Source organism: Callorhinchus milii, unplaced genomic scaffold (genome assembly GCF_018977255.1).
Source record: "Callorhinchus milii isolate IMCB2004 unplaced genomic scaffold, IMCB_Cmil_1.0 Scaffold25, whole genome shotgun sequence".
NCBI classification, from domain to species: domain Eukaryota; kingdom Metazoa; phylum Chordata; class Chondrichthyes; order Chimaeriformes; family Callorhinchidae; genus Callorhinchus; species Callorhinchus milii.
In genome coordinates, this window is record NW_024704766.1 from 5,574,223 (window position 1) to 5,594,760 (window position 20,538).

At 45.2% G+C, this 20,538-nt stretch overlaps 2 protein-coding genes across 2 annotated transcripts; both read right to left on the reverse strand.

The window, feature by feature from the left end:
- Positions 1–369: 369 nt before the first annotated feature.
- LOC103190397 (lathosterol oxidase) lies at positions 370–7,964 on the reverse strand. The gene is made up of 5 exons (XM_007911158.2): positions 7,814–7,964; positions 6,106–6,323; positions 4,748–4,880; positions 4,424–4,524; positions 370–2,718 (listed from the first exon to the last, which is right to left on the reverse strand). The coding sequence occupies exons 2-5, from the start codon at positions 6,313–6,315 to the stop codon at positions 2,257–2,259; spliced, it is 906 nt and encodes a 301-aa protein (XP_007909349.2). The 5' UTR covers positions 6,316–6,323; positions 7,814–7,964; the 3' UTR covers positions 370–2,256.
- A 6,170-nt stretch (positions 7,965–14,134) lies between these two features.
- On the reverse strand, positions 14,135–20,317 carry LOC121850762 (lathosterol oxidase-like; the record flags this gene model as incomplete). The annotated part of the gene is given in 4 exon segments (XM_042343845.1): positions 14,135–16,482; positions 18,517–18,617; positions 18,841–18,973; positions 20,195–20,317. Coding segments are annotated over 4 exon segments (819 nt in total), but the record flags the coding sequence as incomplete, so codon positions are not given.
- Between the last annotated feature and the right edge of the window lie 221 nt (positions 20,318–20,538).

A 20,538-nucleotide genomic window follows, 5' to 3' on the forward strand; every position in this document is an offset into this window, starting at 1 on the left:
ATGGTGGAGGAATGAGCGCTTTTGAGAATAGGCCAAATGACACTGGAGTCTAGTTTTGCAAGATTCACAAAAGAATTTGGAAATCGTGAAGCCTCCAGGTAGCTGAGCGAGAGTCAGACAGACCCTGTGGGGTGCCCCTCAGATGCAGATTTGTTTCTGCCTCCATTGAAAATGGATTTCAGCCCAAAAAGAGGCACGCTTCTGGTGACGTGCCCTCTACCTCGCAGCAAAACAACCCCTCGTGCTCAACATCACTCACCCTCCTCCTCCCACCCTCATCTCAAAACTTTTCATAAACTAACCGCATTTGAGAAACATTATGTGAGGATATTTTCAGAAATGTGTGTTACACAGGAATAAATAGCTGAGTTACTGGTCAACACCAAATCTTACCCTTTATTTCATCACATTTTCATTAGGTAAACATTTTATTAAAAAGCAGCACAGTATAGAAGGTAGGATCTCTATCATGCTCACATCTGTAGTCAATCCAATCAACAGTGCCATAGACAAGCCCTAAATTCAATTCCGCAGTCAGGGCCCAAAGGGGATCTTAGTTGCTAAAATGAAATTGTATAATCTAGGATTTCAGTGTCCTGTCTGCCACATCAATAGCCTTAGGATTTGCAAGATTTGCTTTTTAATAATAATAATCCTTGCATTTGATATAGTGCCTTATCACGTCATTGAGATGTCTGAAAGTGCTTCACAGAATATATTGTAAAGTGTATTGACTGTATATTTTGTGGCAAAACACGGTACCCAATGAGCACAGCAGTGTCCCACAAACAGTTGTGGATTGAAGGACCACATTTTTGGGGGAGGGGACTGAGGGATTACTATTCCCAGAAAGCAACCCGGCAATTGATAACAACCGGGTTCCCATTTACTGCTAGTTTAACAGAGGCGTATGGAGTAAAGGAAACTTGTCTAAGATTTTGCCCCGACCGGGAATCGAACCCGGGACCTCTCACTTGCAAGGCGAGCGTGCTAACCACTATACTCCACGGACTCCACAACTAGGATGAACGTGGTGCTGCCAGTTAAGGGAAGACTGATGAACCACAAGGTCAGGTTTGGCAAAAATAAAACTCTCAACCCCAGCCACTGAAGGATCCCTACGAAATAACAGTTTCAATTCCTTCATTGGCCAACCGAGAGTGGGCTCTTGTAGTGATTGTTGTTCGATAAGAACTGGGAGCGGTTCCGTGCTGTGGGTTCTCGCTTGCTCGCCAATCATGGGATAAAAGAACCATCCAAACAGTGCATTTTGAATCATTTCGAGTTACAACCTGGTTTGAAGCCAAGCCCCACTGTTCAGCCCCAGTCTGTGACCCAGTGTCCTTCACTATATTTTACTCATGCATTGTGCAATCACAAGTCACTAGATTCATTGAGGCAAGAGGATCATTTTGTGTGTGTGTGTCTCTCTCTCCACAACTCCCCCACTCATAATCTTGCACATTAGCAGCAATGTTCTAAGAAAAACACATTTATGCATGGTATTAAAGGCAGCGAACATTGATAGAACAACAACAAAAGATTACTTTTTTGAAGCATTTTTCATGTCATGAGGATGTAAACAGGACAACCTAAGGTACAAATAAAGAAGGCGGCTTGGACACTGATAAAATAGACAATCAAAAATATTCTGCTCATTAGACATATTGATTACTACTCAGCATACCAGTATTGCATTCGTTATTTTTAAAACGTTCTTAAAACACAAAGCACTACCTTTTGACAATCCTATGGCACAGAAAATGCATCCATTAAAAAGTGCTGTTTGAATTTGTCAAAACCACAACAACCATTCCCCCTCCAACTAACGCAATTCCTAATCTGACACACCATCCACGGTTACATGCTTTAATCAAGAGTACTGAGAATACGATTCAAGCCCACAGCAAGAATAAAGTTGTTGACTTAGTAACATGCCGAGTCCCTGACGCTTGGGGCTCTTGCAGATCTTCTGCAATGAATCTGCATGTGATTGTGCATCTGCAAATTCTTTGCCGAAAACTGCCCTTTCAACAGATCTGCAGAGAGCTGGGTGAACTTAGGCTCCCCAACCTCTCAGGGGAGTGGTAATTTGCTGCTGCTGCTTGTATTGATTAGATATCATTGAATTATTAAATATAAGAATGCAGACAGCAGTGGTTTGCCTGGATTATGTATTGTTACAGCGTTTTGTTCAGCGGGTAAAAGACCCCTCTTTGGAATCAACGAAAGGGAATGATCAGAAATCCCTTGGATTCATTCTTCTTTGGAAGCTTTTCCGTTGGATGTGCTGTCACCAGGGCGGCCACTGCTGGGAGAGCCGTTCCTCAGTTTGGCTTCTGCTTCCATCTTCCTGAGGTAGTCATGTGGGCCCTTGCCCTCGAACGATGAAGGGTACTTGTAGGAGCCTCCAATTCTGTCCCACAGCGTGAAGTACTGCCCGTAATTGTAGTCAAAGAATAGGTGGTGATCGGTGTGGTGGGCTGAGCCATTGATGGAATCTTCGAATAGCTTTGGGACTCGGTAGTCTCCATCATGGATGGAGATGGTCCAAATATTGACTAAGATATAGAGGCCCAGGTAGACCACTTTGTGCAGTGGGAAGAGGAACGGGTAGATGTGGTACGGGATGCTCTGCAGAAAGCCGTCCACTGGATGAAAAGCATGACTCGCAAATGGGCTAGCGATCTTCCAAACATGATGGGGCTTGTGGAAATACTATAGACAATACAAAAAACAATTGGCAATCACCTAAAACTCAATCGTCAAATGGGACCAAAGGACAAGTACATTTCTGAAGCTACTTGAACTACTTTTTTTAAAACACAAATCACTATAAGTTTCCTGGGTCTCCCGGAAAATCTGAATTGGCTAGCCCAATGATCAATTCATAGAATCATAAATCTTACAGCACAGAGGGAAGCCATTCGGCCCATCTTGCCTGTGGCGGCTCTTTGAAAGAATTACCAACTAGCACATAAAACGAATAACAACAACTTGCATTTTTATAGCACCCCTCACGCAGGGCAGTGTCCCAGAGCGCTTGAATTAAGCATTAAAATTCCTGTAACCCCAAATTCATTGTGACCTTATCTTCTTGTCACCGGCCTTAGGTCAAGACTATGAGAATTTTTGGCACATGATCCCGCTGTGGTGGGGGGGGAAAATACAGGATAACATCAAAGTTGGAAGTCTGGGAGAGAAAAATAACGGCATGTCATGGAGATGCCTAAGATGGAGGTTTGATGGAGGGTGTTCACCAGCCCTCCTGGCTACACAACGTGCAGGGCCCAGACCCCACCAAGAGAGACAACTCTGTTGTTATTTTGCAACAACATCCACAACCTGGTCTGCTTCAGGCTCATACTACAATATCCAAAGTGCACAGGAAATTAAGGTAATATATGAACAAAAGCAGGAGGGATCAAACTGATGAAACCTAATGATGATAAATGAAACTTGGCTGTTTCTCTCAAGAACAAATCCTTCCTTAGTTTCTCATCTTACTTCTCTCCTTTTTTGCAAGCTTTTCTCCTGCTCACTTCTAGTATCTCAGAGTATACCCAGACTGATGCAGATGCATTCAAAACAGCGTGAATCAGAACTCAACTAAACAAGACATGAGATATCTCAACCACCACTTCAATAAGAGATGGTTCCTCTGACCCAAAAGCTGCTCTATCAATAGTCCACTAGATCGTAGCTCACCAGGGCACTCAGACATGTTCCAGAACTCTTCACTGTGGATACTCAGTACTCAGTGTATCTAGCAACTCAATCAAGAAAAGGCTTTGGCAAAAAGCTTTCCTCCCTGGGACCAAAATCTGTGACCACTTGGTGGGAAGGTTTCATTGATGACAAATAGTCTGAGCCTTCTCATCACATGTATTGTGTCTAGAGTCATGTGTTTAGAGCTATGGAGCTATGGAGTCCTGTAGCTCAGTGGTTAGAGCATTCGCCTCGCAAGTGAGAGAACCTGGGTTTGATTCTCAGGCAGGGCAAAGGTAAGTTTCCTAACACCACATGCCTCTGTTCACCTAGTGGTAACTAGGAACCCGTTTGTTAGTCGATTAACGGATTGCTTTTCCGGGGGTAATAATCCCTTCAAAAACAAATCAATAATAATAATTTGGTCACTCAATGCATGATTGTTTGTGGGACACTGCTGTGCGCAATTGGGTACTGTGTTTCACCAACAAAATATACAGTGAATTCACTTTACAGTATACTCTGTGAAGCGCTTTGAGACGTCTAAAATGTGATAAGGCGCCATATGAAATGCAAGGATTATTATTATTATAGTTATTTATATAAGGAACAGCACTTTTACAAAATAAACTCTGACAACTTATAAAATCAATCCAGAGCCTTTCCCAGCTACACTCCATAAATACACAGCTGTTTAAAGCGATGCACTTCTTACCTTGTAGATGAGTTTGTGGTGAAGGAATCGATGGATCCAGTAGATGCACATGTCGGTAAAGAAGAGGAAGGAGACCATGCTTAAAATCACCCCAAACCAGCCTGACAGAAGACAAGACAGAAGATTTGGATGAAACCAGGGCAGGATAAACAGCCTGGGTTGACAGTTGCACAGGTTTTTGGATGTCTGCTGGGTGCAGCGCTCAGCCAGCGAAAAAGAACTTACATTTTGATAAGTTACATTTTGCAACTGAAAACAACAACAACTTCATTCAGTGCTCTTCACACGGGGCAGCATCTCGGAGCACTTAATCACCAAACTCACCAAAAGGAGAATCCTCAATATGGTCGTAGAGCTTGCTGTATCCGCGGACCTCAGCAAAAAACAGTGCGACGGTTGGAATGCTTATCCATGGCATGGAATGCATGGCACAATGTATCTCACGTCGCACTTGGTTCTACAGTGAGGAGGGGAAAAGAGAAGGAAAGGGACACTTTACTGCATTTCCTCAAATGATCAAAGAATCTTACAGCACAGAAGGAGGCCATTCAACCCATCATGCCTGTGCGGCTCTTTGAAAGAGCTACCAACTAGTCCTATTCCTCCGTTCTTTTCCCATAGACCTGCAGATTTTTCTTTTTTAAGTACCGATCCACATATCCAATTAGTTGCAATTTCTTTTTAAGTAACTTGATTTTCCCCCTCCTTCCAATAAATAACTTAAGGGTGTTGATGAAAGTAAATGTCCAAGGAGGGTTTTAAATCAGGTTTTGAAGCTAGGGGGAGAAGGAGCAAGGTAAAGAGATAGTGGAAAGGAGTTGCAGAGAGCAGTATGTGAAGGTTTGGCAACCCATGGTGGGAATGATTAACGAGCAGCACAGGACAGGAGACGTCAAATCTTTTTAAGTAAATAAAGATGCTGCTAAGGTTACAGTTAAAATCGGAAATGGGAAGATTTGATTTTGTGAGGCACAATGTACGCAGTGTTTACAAGGAAAATAGAGAGAGGATAGATAATGTGTTAAAAGGAAGGTTCAGTCACACCGTCTACCCTGCTTCCACCTGAAAGATATGACCTGTAATTAATCCCATTAATAATGGGAATTGTGAAAATAACACTAACAGCCTGTGACGGTATCCATGACTTTCCAACAATACATCAGCTATAAAGATTCTCCTTCTCTCAACACAGAGGAAGTACTGTTGAAACAATGTGCTGATCGAGCCGGTGCTGGTGCTTGTTCCTCGTGCTGGAGCCAAAACTCTTAATCTCATTGCCCTGTTCTCCCACCATTCTTGTGTACAAAGGCTATTTGTCTAATTGTGCAATGGGACGTGACTTCCATAGCCACTGTTGCAACATTTCATTTCATTCCAAGTCCAAATTTATGGCTCATGTCAGTCATTTGTTTCATGGCTGTTTGTGGGACGCTGTTGTGTGCAATTGGAGAGCCGCGTTCGTCAACAGATGCACAGTCACTACACTGCACGGTAAATCCCGTGAAGCGTTTCGGGCTTTCCTCACAATGTGAAAGATGTTATACCAAACGCAAGAATTATTATTTATTATTATTATGCTCTTTCCGCAACCCCCCTCCCCCCCCCCCCCGCCCAAAATAAAATCCACCAGACATCTTCCCGCTGTCCCCCACTTCCAATCTTCTCTCAGCCGCAGTACCTACCGGCAAGAACTGAGGATGTTTCATCAACCTGTGATCAAAGATGAAATAATAACTAAACATTCCGAACAAAATATAGATGACGGAAGCTCCCAGGTTAGTGACGATGAGGAGGCTGATTATCTGGCGCAAGGCACCATCCTCTGGCCAGGAGGTGGGGTACACGAATGGGGTGAAGACATAGTGGTCGGCATAATTCAGTACGATATCCATCTCATACCCTGTTATAACAGAAGAAGGTAAAGCGGCAGTTCAGATTTGTGTATTAAGCCGCCATCAAACACATTAATTTAGTCACCCACTTGTGGCCTCTCTTTTGCACTGAGCTTGATCTGTTCAAATAGACATTAACAGCAGGTAGCTGCGTGTGACTACGCAACAGTGATCTAATGGAACAGCTCACGTAACATTGCAAAGCAAAAGCAAACCTTATCCCTTTCGTAACCACCGAATTACAAGCCACTGCATGTCCTGGTACCTCCATACCTACTCGCACCCCATTCCACTCACTACCCAACGCCTACCCTCAGCTGACTCTGGCCTCCTGCACGTCCCTCATGCCCTCAGCTCCACTATCGTCGGCCGCGTATTCAGCCACTCTGCCGCGAAATTATGAAATTCTCCATCCATCCTCATAACAATCCTCCATCGTGTCTCCTCCGTCCCCGTCTTCAGATCATATCCGGAGACCTTTCTCTTGGTCCGTGCCTCCAGTCACCCCCGCCCTCTCCCCAGGTAGGCGTCAGGCTCCGCCACTGTTAATTGCCTGAGATGAGACGCGCATGAAGGGTGTATGTAAAAGTTGTTGTCATTCCCCTGGTATTTACAATGGAACTTTCATCTCTTCCAGACTGGACCGGACTCCCCATCTCATCCTGACACAAGCAAGTTGATGCAAGTTTGGGCGCCTTGGGACGTCCTCCCGACGTGAAAGGCGCTCTATAAATGGAATCTTGTTGTTGTTGTTTTGATTGCCTGATGCATTTGCCCACGTAACAGTTACTACACTTCACAGTGTACCCAGTGAAGCGCTTCTAGACGTCCTGCTGACGTGAAAGGCGTTGTATCAAAGGAAGGATTGTTATTATTATGGACCTGACAGTAGCACTCCGTGGGAACCCCTAATAGTCACCACAACTTGCATTTATATAGTACCCTTCACAGGTGGTTGCAACTCGGAGCGCTTAACATACACAGTCACTACACCTGACACACAGACAATCACTACGCTCGACAGACAGTCACTACATCTGACTGACAGACAGTCTCTACACCGGACAGATAGACAGATAAACAGTCAGTACACCTGACTGACTGACAGTCACTATATCTGACAGTCACTATATCAAACTGACAGGCAGTCACTAGACCTGACAGACTAACAGAGCCAGTCACAACACCTGACTGACTGACAGACAGTCACTACACCCGACAGACAGACAGATAGACAGACAGTCACTACATCTGACTGACAGACAAACAATCACTACACCTGACAGACTGACAGACAGTCACTACACCTGACTGCCAGACAGCAAACAGACAGACAGTCAGTCACTATACCTGACTGCCAGACAGTCACTACACCTGACAGACAGCACACAGTCACTACACCTGACCGACCGACAGACTACCAGACACTCTCTACACCTGACAGACAGACAGTCACTACACCTGACGGCCCCGCGCTCTGGGCCTCCTCAGAGCTCACCTCCCGGAGGCGCCTCAGCTCCTAACGACTCCCCTCGCGTCGCCTCTCTCTCTCTCTCCCTCCCTCCCTCCCGCGAGGAAGCGCCGCCGCGCCGGTTACTAAGGGGACGGACACCTCCTCCCAACCGCCACCGACGCCGCGGGCCCTCAGCCCAACTGCCAATCACCCGCCACCCCGCCAATCCCCTTCGCGCTCTCCCGCCCCGCACCCAATCACGAGCGCGGATTCCGCGTGACGCGAAGATTAGGGCGGGCCTGTTGCCAAACAGCCAATCCGAGCCGGCGAAGGGAGGGGGGGGCGGGGGCTGGCACGCTGCGCTGTGATTGGTCAGAACCGCGTTCCGCCAGGTCACCTGCTCTGCGCTGATTGGCTGCCAGCTGTAGCCTGACGCTCACGTCACATCACATCAGTGCACAGCGATGGAAATTTCCAATGCACGTCACGCACTGGTGGATTTAAAGGGGCAGTCCATGTGGGGGAGGGGGGCAAAGGTCACACCCCAACAACAACAACAACAACAACTTGAATTATTATCGCCCCCCCCCACCACTCACGCAAGGTGGAGTCCCAGATCGCCAGAGGCTCCAGCGCGGACGGGAGAACCGAACCATATGGTTAACAACATGACCTGCGCGGGAGAATAATTATACAATAATAATATATAATAATAATAATAATAATAAATCCTTGCAGTTGATATCACGTCGTTGATACGACTCAAAAGGGCTTCGCAGAATACACTGTACAGTTAACTGACTGGGTATTTGGTGAGCGAAACGCGGCGGCCAATTGCCGACGGCAGTCGTGGAACGAGTGACCAAATTATTATAATCAATAATTGGAGCCGAGTTACAGGTCACAGTGTTCCCAAAAGGAGGTGAAAGGCGTTACAAATCCAGGGCCATCCATCTATTCATGTGTGAGCCTCGAGAGGCTATTTGAAGAGATCCCAAGCCTGATAGGAACAGGTGGAGAACATTCAGCCCCTAACCGGTGGGGGACGCGCGGGGGAGGGGGTGTGGGGAGAGGGAAGGGGCTCTGGATAGCGGACAGGGTTGGGAACCCTATCTGTTTGTTCTCACCCTCCTCCAGGGACAATAAGCATAGCCATCCTAATGCCAGAGCTCAGGTGGGGGAGGGAGACAAATAAATTGGCTGCAAGCTCATTTGCCAATGTTGGGGGATTCCGGAGGTGGGGGCATGAAGCAGGCCTGAGGGTAGCAGAACAGGGGAAATGGGAGGAGGCGCGCATAGCTTCAGGAAGTCATAAAGGTCTGATAGATACATCACTGACTGTGTCAACAGAGAATAAAGTGTGGCATGGCGCAAACTGGGAGTGACGATTGCAGCCTTTGTGTTCGTTTTGGGGGTCGCTGTCTTGGCTCAGACAGACCCCAAACGTGACCCCACCCGCCATCGGCCACTGCCTCCGGGGAGGAACAGGAATTGAAGTGGAAAAAAACTGCCTGAAAGGGTGGTGGAAACAGATTCAATACTAACTTTCATACGGGATTGGATATGTAATAATAATAATCCTTGCATTTGATATAGCGCTTTTCACGTGGAGAGGACGTTCCAAAGCGCTTCACAGAACACACTGTAAAGTGAATTGACTGTATATTTGTGGGCAAACGCGGCAGCCAATTGCGCACAGCAGCGTCCCACAAACACTCGTGGATTGAAGCGACCAATTTATTTATTTTTTTCTTAAGGGATTATTATCAGGCGTATGATTTTATATAAATAGGGACAAGGTAGGGTAAACGCTGAGTGGATTTCTGCAGACGCATCTTCCATTCGCTCAGCAAGAGAGCGACAAGGCCAATGAGAACATTAAATAACGTTACAAAAACAGCCTTTAAGGTTTGTTGTGGTTACCGAGTCTGTTGAGCGGAGCTAATTCAGACCCTCGTGCACCAAGCGAGAGCCAACTGAGTCATATTGATGTGGTTTGAATCTTGACCAGACCGAACGGAGCTTTGCTCAGGAGAAATGAAGTGAAAACAGAACATAAAAATCTAAAACTGCATCGACTTGCACAGTTCAAACGGGAAAAAAACTCCAGAATGTATTGAACGCTATTGTCACAAGGAACCTGGTTGTTAATCGATTGGCGGATCACCTTTCCGGGGGTAATAATCCCTTCAAAAAAATAAGAATAATTTGGTAACTCAATCCACGACTGTTTGTGGGGACACTGCGGTATGCAATTGGCTGTTGCGTTTCGGCCACAAAATACACAATCAATTTGCTTTACACTATATTCTGTGAATGCGCTATATCAGTTGCAAAAGGAACTGGATAACTATTTTGAAGAGCGAGAAAGAACATTCGGAAATAAATAATTACTAAAGAATTGGGACTGGAGTAGAACCATAAAGATTTACAGCACAGAAGAAAACCATTCGGCCCATCGTGTTTGCGCTGACTCTTTTAAGAGCTATCCTTTCAGTCCCACTTATCTTCCCTTTTCTTATACCCATGTAGTTGACTCCTTTTAGATTTTTACCTGGTTCCCTTCAATAAGGGAACTCAATCCACGACTGTTTGTGGGACACTGCTGTCACAATTGGCTGTTGCATTTCGCCCACAAAATATCCTGTGAACCCCTTTGAGACATCTCAACGACATGACAAGGCGCTATATCAGATGCAAGGATTATTATTTTTTCTTCTTATTAAGATGCAGCAACTTAGTATTATGACAAAATAAAACACTTAATTTGTCAGTCTGGACCTTGTGATTTGAATAAAACCGCACCTGGGGAAGCAAACCAGGAATAAAAATGAAAGTCGTGGGAATGCTGAGAGCTTGAGAGGTCAAATCGCCTTTAGTTTTAAGACAAAATATAGATGGTGCGGCTTTAAACGAAAATAACGCTGAGCTAGGATTAATCTACTCCACTTGTGTTCTCCCCCCCCCATCCCCCCTTCCCCTGCAATCTGTTTTACAAGCTCAGTCAGTCCCACTTTTGCCCAGCAACGGTATTGGCACAGACCCAACTTAGTGTCAGACAGAAATAATGGTTCCCTCTGTGCTGGTTTGGCGTGCAGTATAAATAACTGTCTCGCTGCTCGCATTCGAGATGAATATCTCAAATGGGTTTCGTTGCATGGTGAGGCGCTGGGTTTGAGCAGATTACTTGATTCTTCATTACAGTGCTGTTGGGTTCTATTTGAAAGGAGCCAATTTTGTGTTTTATTAAAGCAGGCGGAGAAGGAGGGAGGGAAGGAGAGGGAGAGAGAGAGAGAGAAAGGAAGGTGGGGAGGGGGGAGGCATTTAGAGAGTGAGAGACAGAAAAAAAAGCCTGTGGCTAAACCAGGCGCAGAGGTCCCAGGTGAAAGGTTGCAGAGTTCAATCCTCTTACAAAGGCAACTCTCTAAAATCTTGCAGGACCCAAAGGGAGCGAGGAGAAGGAGCTGAGACCCAGACAGGGCTGTGTGTTAGCTAGCCGTGTGTATCTCCCCTTTGTAGAAAGGTACATATGTGGGATAATCGATAGGTCAGAGTGCTCTGCAAACCAGCAGGGCTTTCTGCCTTGGCATCGCATCTCCCCAAAAGCTTATTGGGATTACCCCCGCCCACACCAGCCCCCACCCGTCCCCACCTCGCTCCGACATTTCTTTGAAACACGCTCCCTTAAAGCGTTAATAAATCAGAATATATAGCCACCGTTATTAGAAAGCCTTAGAGCTGAGAGCTAAGACTCCCAGATGTGAAACAAAGGGTTGTTTAAAACGTACACACGCACGATCACAGCACCACAGTGCCAAGCCGCAGTGAAGTTGGGTTTTATTCGATGGTTTTGATACCGAGAAATACCTCAGTGTGTGTCTGTGCGCTAGGATTTTTTTTGCTGCACAGTTCAATTTTTAAAAAATGTCTGTGAGCAAGAGGCCACCTAAGGCTGCTTGCCTGGCCCTCCAGCAATGAGCAAATATTTACAGAGCCAACGTCCTGATTATGGGAAAACAGCCACATCTCGTGGCCTCAATGGGTAAAGTCAGGCAGTGCAAATCAAGAGGTAACAAATCTTCCATTAAAGCCCCCTCGTGGCTCTGTGTGGGATATAAGAACATAAGCATTTGCTGGCGAAAGAAGACCACGGTGCATCTAATTCACCTTTCACCATCCTGGCTTGACGTGCCGTGTCCCAAACTATGCACTGTATCCTGGACTATGTTTCGGTGGCATCATCATCATTATAATAATCCCAGCATTCGATATAACAGCAACAAATTACATTAGGAGAACATCCCAAGGCGCTGGACAGTCAGGAATTTGCACCCAAGCTGAGGCTTGTAATCAGGAGAGGTGGAGAGCAAGGAGGTTAGGGGTTGGAGGGTGATTGAAGGCGCGGTCGAAGAGGAGGATCTTGAGACTTGCCGTGAAGGAGGCAAGGGAGGGGGTGAGGCGAAGGGTCTGTAGGATGCAATTTCAAAGGGTGGGGGCAAAAAGGCTGAAGGCTTGACCGCCGATGGTAGGCGCACCTCCAGCCTGGCCCACAACCTCCTAACCAGAGAGCGAGAGTGCTGCACTGAGCCGACATTTGGTCTTTGGCTAGAGTTCAAACAGCGAGCGCACGAGGAAAACCTCCTTTCTCTTTCAGACCACGTGCGGTTTTTAAAAAAGGTTTCCTAAAAAAAGTCTCACGCTCGATTCACAAAAAAAAGCAAATGGTGCACTCAGGGTTAATTAGCAGACAGCACCGAGGACACAGCCTGAAACACCGGTACAATTTGCAGCTGTGGCAAATGATTGGCAGGTGCGTCAACAGACTGCTCTCATTCTCTGCAGGCAGGCAGCGGGGAAGGGTTTTGAGAGCTGTGCCACCCGTTCACTGACGGCAGCCATTTTGTGTGCACTGATCTGCAACTGGGATGCCCGCCCGGTTGTACTGTGCATGTAACGACAGGTTTTAGATTTTCATTCGGAAGCTCACACAGCGCATTGATCTTGAAAAAACAAAAACAAAAATGAATTCACCGCCGTCCTTTTTTTCCTTCTGTTCCTCCCGTCTGTTTGCTTAAGTTGAATTCCTACGCGAGGCAATGTTTTATATCGCTGTCAGCTTGGTGTCCTTCTTGGCTCAGGCCAAGCGCTCCCGCTACTGCGTTAGAGGGTTGTTGGGAGGGTACACAGTGGGGGGTGGGGTGGAAGAGGTCTAGCCACATGTCAAGACTTGAGCTCACAATCCAGGCCGACACTCCCTGTCCAGATGACGGCGGGAATCCAAGGTCTGTCTGTCTATCCTCTGGTGGACATTAAAGATTAATGATTGCATTCGCAAAGCCATTCTCTCGGGGGTCCTGACCAGCAATCCTCCAGGTAAATTTGTCATTCACATGAGTGATGGTGGAGGAGGAGAGAGCTGTTGTTACATGGCTAGTGTGTCAGCCTGTTGTGCCATTTGCATCTAAGAAACCATTGCACAAAATAATCATAGGATCATAGAATCTTACCGCACAGAAGGAGGCCATTCGGCCGATCGTGCCTATGCCGGCTCTTTGAAAGAGTTACCTACCAGTCCCACTCGCCCGCTCTGACAGAACCCTTGATAAGGTGAAGAGGCACTTTGCAGATTAAGATCAGTTTCCACCTAAAATAATGGGAACAATACATCCAGCGGAAGAACATGTGGGAAACATGCAAGAGGATATCAGAACTGTTGATTTTTATGAAGTAGTTTCCATTTTACCCCCCCTGTGGAACAGCTCTCTCGAATCCTCAGACAACACAAGAACACAAGTACTCTTGTCAGTCTCTCAAAAATGTTATTTCCCAGCAAAGCTTCGCTGTACAATATTGGGCAAGTTCAGCATTCAACTTGCAAATTAATTTCAGTTTGTGTGTCTTTTCTCCCTCTACAGGAAAACTTGAGAGCAACCGTGTTTTGCAAAAAGTGCTCTGTTGTGCCCTGTAAAGATCTGTCTGTCTGTCACTAAGCGGGTACATGGTGGAGGAATGAGCGCTTTTGAGAATAGGCCAAATGACACTGGAGTCTAGTTTTGCAAGATTCACAAAAGGATTTGGAAATCGTGAAGCCTCCAGGTAGCTGAGCGAGAGTCAGACAGACCCTGTGGGGTGCCCCTCAGATGCAGATTTGTTTCTGCCTCCATTGAAAATGGATTTCAGCCCAAAAGAGGCACGCTTCTGGTGACGTGCCCTCTACCTCGCAGCAAAACAACCCCTCGTGCTCAACATCACTCACCCTCCTCCTCCCACCCTCATCTCAAAACTTTTCATAAACTAACCGCATTTGAGAAACATTATGTGAGGATATTTTCAGAAATGTGTGTTACACAGGAATAAATAGCTGAGTTACTGGTCAACACCAAATCTTACCCTTTATTTCATCACATTTTCATTAGGTAAACATTTTATTAAAAAGCAGCACAGTATAGAAGGTAGGATCTCTATCATGCTCACATCTGTAGTCAATCCAATCAACAGTACCATAGACAAGCCCTAAATTCAATTCCGCAGTCAGGGCCCAAAGGGATCTTAGTTGCTAAAATGAAATTGTATAATCTAGGATTTCAGTGTCCTGTCTGCCACATCAATAGCCTTAGGATTTGCAAGATTTGCTTTTTAATAATAATAATCCTTGCATTTGATATAGTGCCTTATCACGTCATTGAGATGTCTGAAAGTGCTTCACAGAATATATTGTAAAGTGTATTGACTGTATATTTTGTGGCAAAACACGGTACCCAATGAGCACAGCAGTGTCCCACAAACAGTTGTGGATTGAAGGACCACATTTTTGGGGGAGGGGGCTGAGGGATTACTATTCCCAGAAAGCAACCCGGCAATTGACTAACAACTGGGTTCCCATTTACTGCTAGGTTAACAGAGGCGTATGGAGTAAAGGAAACTTGTCTAAGATTTTGCCCCGACCGGGAATCGAACCCGGGACCTCTCACTTGCAAGGCGAGCGTGCTAACCACTATACTCCACGGACTCCACAACTAGGATGAACGTGGTGCTGCCAGTTAAGGGAAGACTGATGAACCACAAGGTCAGGTTTGGCAAAAATAAAACTCTCAACCCCAGCCACTGAAGGATCCCTACGAAATAACAGTTTCAATTCCTTCATTGGCCAACCGAGAGTGGGCTCTTGTAGTGATTGTTGTTCGATAAGAACTGGGAGCGGTTCCGTGCTGTGGGTTCTCGCTTGCTCGCCAATCATGGGATAAAAGAACCATCCAAACAGTGCATTTTGAATCATTTCGAGTTACAACCTGGTTTGAAGCCAAGCCCCACTGTTCAGCCCCAGTCTGTGACCCAGTGTCCTTCACTATATTTTACTCATGCATTGTGCAATCACAAGTCACTAGATTCATTGAGGCAAGAGGATCATTTTGTGTGTGTGTGTCTCTCTCTCCACAACTCCCCCACTCATAATCTTGCACATTAGCAGCAATGTTCTAAGAAAAACACATTTATGCATGGTATTAAAGGCAGCGAACATTGATAGAACAACAACAAAAGATTACTTTTTTGAAGCATTTTTCATGTCATGAGGATGTAAACAGGACAACCTAAGGTACAAATAAAGAAGGCGGCTTGGACACTGATAAAATAGACAATCAAAAATATTCTGCTCATTAGACATATTGATTACTACTCAGCATACCAGTATTGCATTCGTTATTTTTAAAACGTTCTTAAAACACAAAGCACTACCTTTTGACAATCCTATGGCACAGAAAATGCATCCATTAAAAAGTGCTGTTTGAATTTGTCAAAACCACAACAACCATTCCCCTCCAACTAACGCAATTCCTAATCTGACACACCATCCACGGTTACATGCTTTAATCAAGAGTACTGAGAATACGATTCAAGTCCACAGCAAGAATAAAGTTGTTGACTTTGTAACATGCCGAGTCCCTGACGCTTGGGGCTCTTGCAGATCTTCTGCAATGAATCTGCATGTGATTGTGCATCTGCAAATTCTTTGCCGAAAATTGCCCTTTCAACAGATCTGCAGAGAGCTGGGTGAACTTAGGCTCCCCAACCTCTCAGGGGAGTGGTAATTTGCTGCTGCTGCTTGTATTGATTAGATATCATTGAATTATTAAATATAAGAATGCAGACAGCAGTGGTTTGCCTGGATTATGTATTGTTACAGCGTTTTGTTCAGCGGGTAAAAGACCCCTCTTTGGAATCAACGAAAGGGAATGATCAGAAATCCCTTGGATTCATTCTTCTTTGGAAGCTTTTCCGTTGGATGTGCTGTCACCAGGGCGGCCACTGCTGGGAGAGCCGTTCCTCAGTTTGGCTTCTGCTTCCATCTTCCTGAGGTAGTCATGTGGGCCCTTGCCCTCGAACGATGAAGGGTACTTGTAGGAGCCTCCAATTCTGTCCCACAGCGTGAAGTACTGCCCGTAATTGTAGTCAAAGAATAGGTGGTGATCGGTGTGGTGGGCTGAGCCATTGATGGAATCTTCGAATAGCTTTGGGACTCGGTAGTCTCCATCATGGATGGAGATGGTCCAAATATTGACTAAGATATAGAGGCCCAGGTAGACCACTTTGTGCAGTGGGAAGAGGAACGGGTAGATGTGGTACGGGATGCTCTGCAGAAAGCCGTCCACTGGATGAAAAGCATGACTCGCAAATGGGCTAGCGATCTTCCAAACATGATGGGGCTTGTGGAAATACTATAGACAATACAAAAAACAATTGGCAATCACCTAAAACTCAATCGTCAAATGGGACCAAAGGACAAGTACATTTCTGAAGCTACTTGAACTACTTTTTTTAAAACACAAATCACTATAAGTTTCCTGGGTCTCCCGGAAAATCTGAATTGGCTAGCCCAATGATCAATTCATAGAATCATAAATCTTACAGCACAGAGGGAAGCCATTCGGCCCATCTTGCCTGTGGCGGCTCTTTGAAAGAATTACCAACTAGCACATAAAACAAATAACTTACATTTTTATAGCACCCCTCACGCAGGGCAGTGTCCCAGAGCGCTTGAATTAAGTATTAAAATTCCTGTAACCCCAAATTCATTGTGACCTTATCTTCTTGTCACCGGCCTTAGGTCAAGACTATGAGAATTTTTGGCACATGATCCCGCTGTGATGGGGGGGGAAAATACAGGATAACATCAAAGTTGGAAGTCTGGGAGAGAAAAATAACGGCATGTGGGGTCACTGTCATGGAGATGCCTAAGATGGAGGTTTGATGGAGGGTGTTCACCAGCCCTCCTGGCTACACAACGTGCAGGGCCCAGACCCCACCAAGAGAGACAACTCTGTTGTTATTTTGCAACAACATCCACAACCTGCTCTGCTTCAGGCTCATACTACAATATCCAAAGTGCACAGGAAATTAAGGTAATATATGAACAAAAGCAGGAGGGATCAAACTGATGAAACCTGATGATGATAAATGAAACTTGGCTGTTTCTCTCAAGAACAAATCCTTCCTTAGCTTCTCATCTTACTTCTCTCCTTTTTTGCAAGCTTTTCTCCTGCTCACTTCTAGTATCTCAGAGTATACCCAGACTGATGCAGATGCATTCAAAACAGCGTGAATCAGAACTCAACTAAACAAGACATGAGATATCTCAACCACCACTTAAATAAGAGATGGTTCCTCTGACCCAAAAGCTGCTCTATCAATAGTCCACTAGATCGTAGCTCACCAGGGCAATTGACATGTTCCAGAACTCTTCACTGTGGATACTCAGTACTCAATGTATCTAGCAACTCAATCAAGAAAAGGCCTTTGGCAAAAAGCTTTCCTCCCTGGGACCAAAATCTGTGACCACTTGGTGGGAAGGTTTCATTGATGACAAATAGTCTGAGCCTTCTCATCACATGTATTGTGTCTAGAGTCATGTGTTTAGAGCTATGGAGCTATGGAGTCCTGTAGCTCAGTGGTTAGAGCATTCGCCTCGCAAGTGAGAGAACCTGGGTTTGATTCTCAGGCAGGGCAAAGGTGGAGTCCTGTAGCTCAGTGGTTAGAGCACTCGCTTTGCAAGTGTGAGACCTGAGTTCAATTCCAGGCAGGGCGAAACCTTGGGCAAGTTTCCTTACTCCACATGCCTAATAATAATCCCTCCAAAAAAAAAAAAACAATAATTAAATTGGTCATTTTCAATCTACGACTGTTTGTGGGACATTGCTGTGCGCAATTGGCTGCCGCGTTCGCCCACAAATATACAGTCAATTCACTTTACAGTGTGTTCTGTGAAGCGCTTTGGGACGTCCTCCCGACGTGAAAAGCGCTATATCAAATGCAAGGATTATTATTATTATTAAGGTAAGTTTCCTAACACCACATGCCTCTGTTCACCTAGTGGTAACTAGGAACCCGTTTGTTAGTCGATTGACGGATTGCTTTTCCGGGGGTAATAATCCCTTCAAAAACAAATCAATAATAATAATTTGGTCACTCAATGCATGATTGTTTGTGGGACACTGCTGTGCGCAATTGGGTACTGTGTTTCACCAACAAAATATACAGTGAATTCACTTTACAGTATACTCTGTGAAGCGCTTTGAGACGTCTAAAATGTGATAAGGCGCCATATGAAATGCAAGGATTATTATTATTATAGTTATTTATATAAGGAACAGCACTTTTACAAAATAAACTCTGACAACTTATAAAATCAATCCAGAGCCTTTCCCAGCTACACTCCATAAATACACAGCTGTTTAAAGCGATGCACTTCTTACCTTGTAGATGAGTTTGTGGTGAAGGAATCGATGGATCCAGTAGATGCACATGTCGGTAAAGAAGAGGAAGGAGACCATGCTTAAAATCACCCCAAACCAGCCTGACAGAAGACAAGACAGAAGATTTGGATGAAACCAGGGCAGGATAAACAGCCTGGGTTGACAGTTGCACAGGTTTTTGGATGTCTGCTGGGTGCAGCGCTCAGCCAGCGAAAAAGAACTTACATTTTGATAAGTTACATTTTGCAACTGAAAACAACAACAACTTCATTCAGTGCTCTTCACACGGGGCAGCATCTCGGAGCACTTAATCACCAAACTCACCAAAAGGAGAATCCTCAATATGGTCGTAGAGCTTGCTGTATCCGCGGACCTCAGCAAAAAACAGTGCGACGGTTGGAATGCTTATCCATGGCATGGAATGCATGGCACAATGTATCTCACGTCGCACTTGGTTCTACAGTGAGGAGGGGAAAAGAGAAGGAAAGGGACACTTTACTGCATTTCCTCAAATGATCAAAGAATCTTACAGCACAGAAGGAGGCCATTCAACCCATCATGCCTGTGCGGCTCTTTGAAAGAGCTACCAACTAGTCCTATTCCTCCGTTCTTTTCCCATAGACCTGCAGATTTTTCTTTTTTAAGTACCGATCCACATATCCAATTAGTTGCAATTTCTTTTTAAGTAACTTGATTTTCCCCCTCCTTCCAATAAATAACTTAAGGGTGTTGATGAAAGTAAATGTCCAAGGAGGTTTTAAATCAGGTTTTGAAGCTAGGGGAGAAGGAGCAAGGTAAAGAGATAGTGGAAAGGAGTTGCAGAGAGCAGTATGTGAAGGTTTGGCAACCCATGGTGGGAATGATTAACGAGCAGCACAGTACAGGAGACGTCAAATCTTTTTAAGTAAATAAAGATGCTGCTAAGGTTACAGTTAAAATCGGAAATGGGAAGATTTGATTTTGTGAGGCACAATGTACGCAGTGTTTACAAGGAAAATAGAGAGAGGATAGATAATGTGTTAAAAGGAAGGTTCAGTCACACCGTCTACCCTGCTTCCACCTGAAAGATATGACCTGTAATTAATCCCATTAATAATGGGAATTGTGAAAATAACACTAACAGCCTGTGACGGTATCCATGACTTTCCAACAATACATCAGCTATAAAGATTCTCCTTCTCTCAACACAGAGGAAGTACTGTTGAAACAATGTGCTGATCGAGCCGGTGCTGGTGCTTGTTCCCGTGCTGGAGCCAAAACTCTTAATCTCATTGCCCTGTTCTCCCACCATTCTTGTGTACAAAGGCTATTTGTCTAATTGTGCAATGGGACGTGACTTCCATAGCCACTGTTGCAACATTTCATTTCATTCCAAGTCCAAATTTATGGCTCATGTCAGTCATTTGTTTCATGGCTGTTTGTGGGACGCTGTTGTGTGCAATTGGAGAGCCGCGTTCGTCAACAGATGCACAGTCACTACACTGCACGGTAAATCCCGTGAAGCGTTTCGGGCTTTCCTCACAATGTGAAAGATGTTATACCAAACGCAAGAATTATTATTTATTATTATTATGCTCTTTCCGCAACCCCCCTCCCCCCCCCCCCGCCCAAAATAAAATCCACCAGACATCTTCCCGCTGTCCCCCACTTCCAATCTTCTCTCAGCCGCAGTACCTACCGGCAAGAACTGAGGATGTTTCATCAACCTGTGATCAAAGATGAAATAATAACTAAACATTCCGAACAAAATATAGATGACGGAAGCTCCCAGGTTAGTGACGATGAGGAGGCTGATTTATATTTTGTAGGCGAAACACAGCAGCCAATTGCGCACAGCCCCGGATTGAGTGACCAATTTATTATTATTTTTTTTAAGGAATTTGTCCCCAAAAAGCGATCCGCCGATTGACTAACAACCGGGCTCCAACTTACTGCTTGGTAAATAGAGACGTTTGGAGTAAGGAACTTGCCCGACGTTTTGCCCGGCTGGGAATCAAACCCAGATGTCTCGCTTGCAAGGCC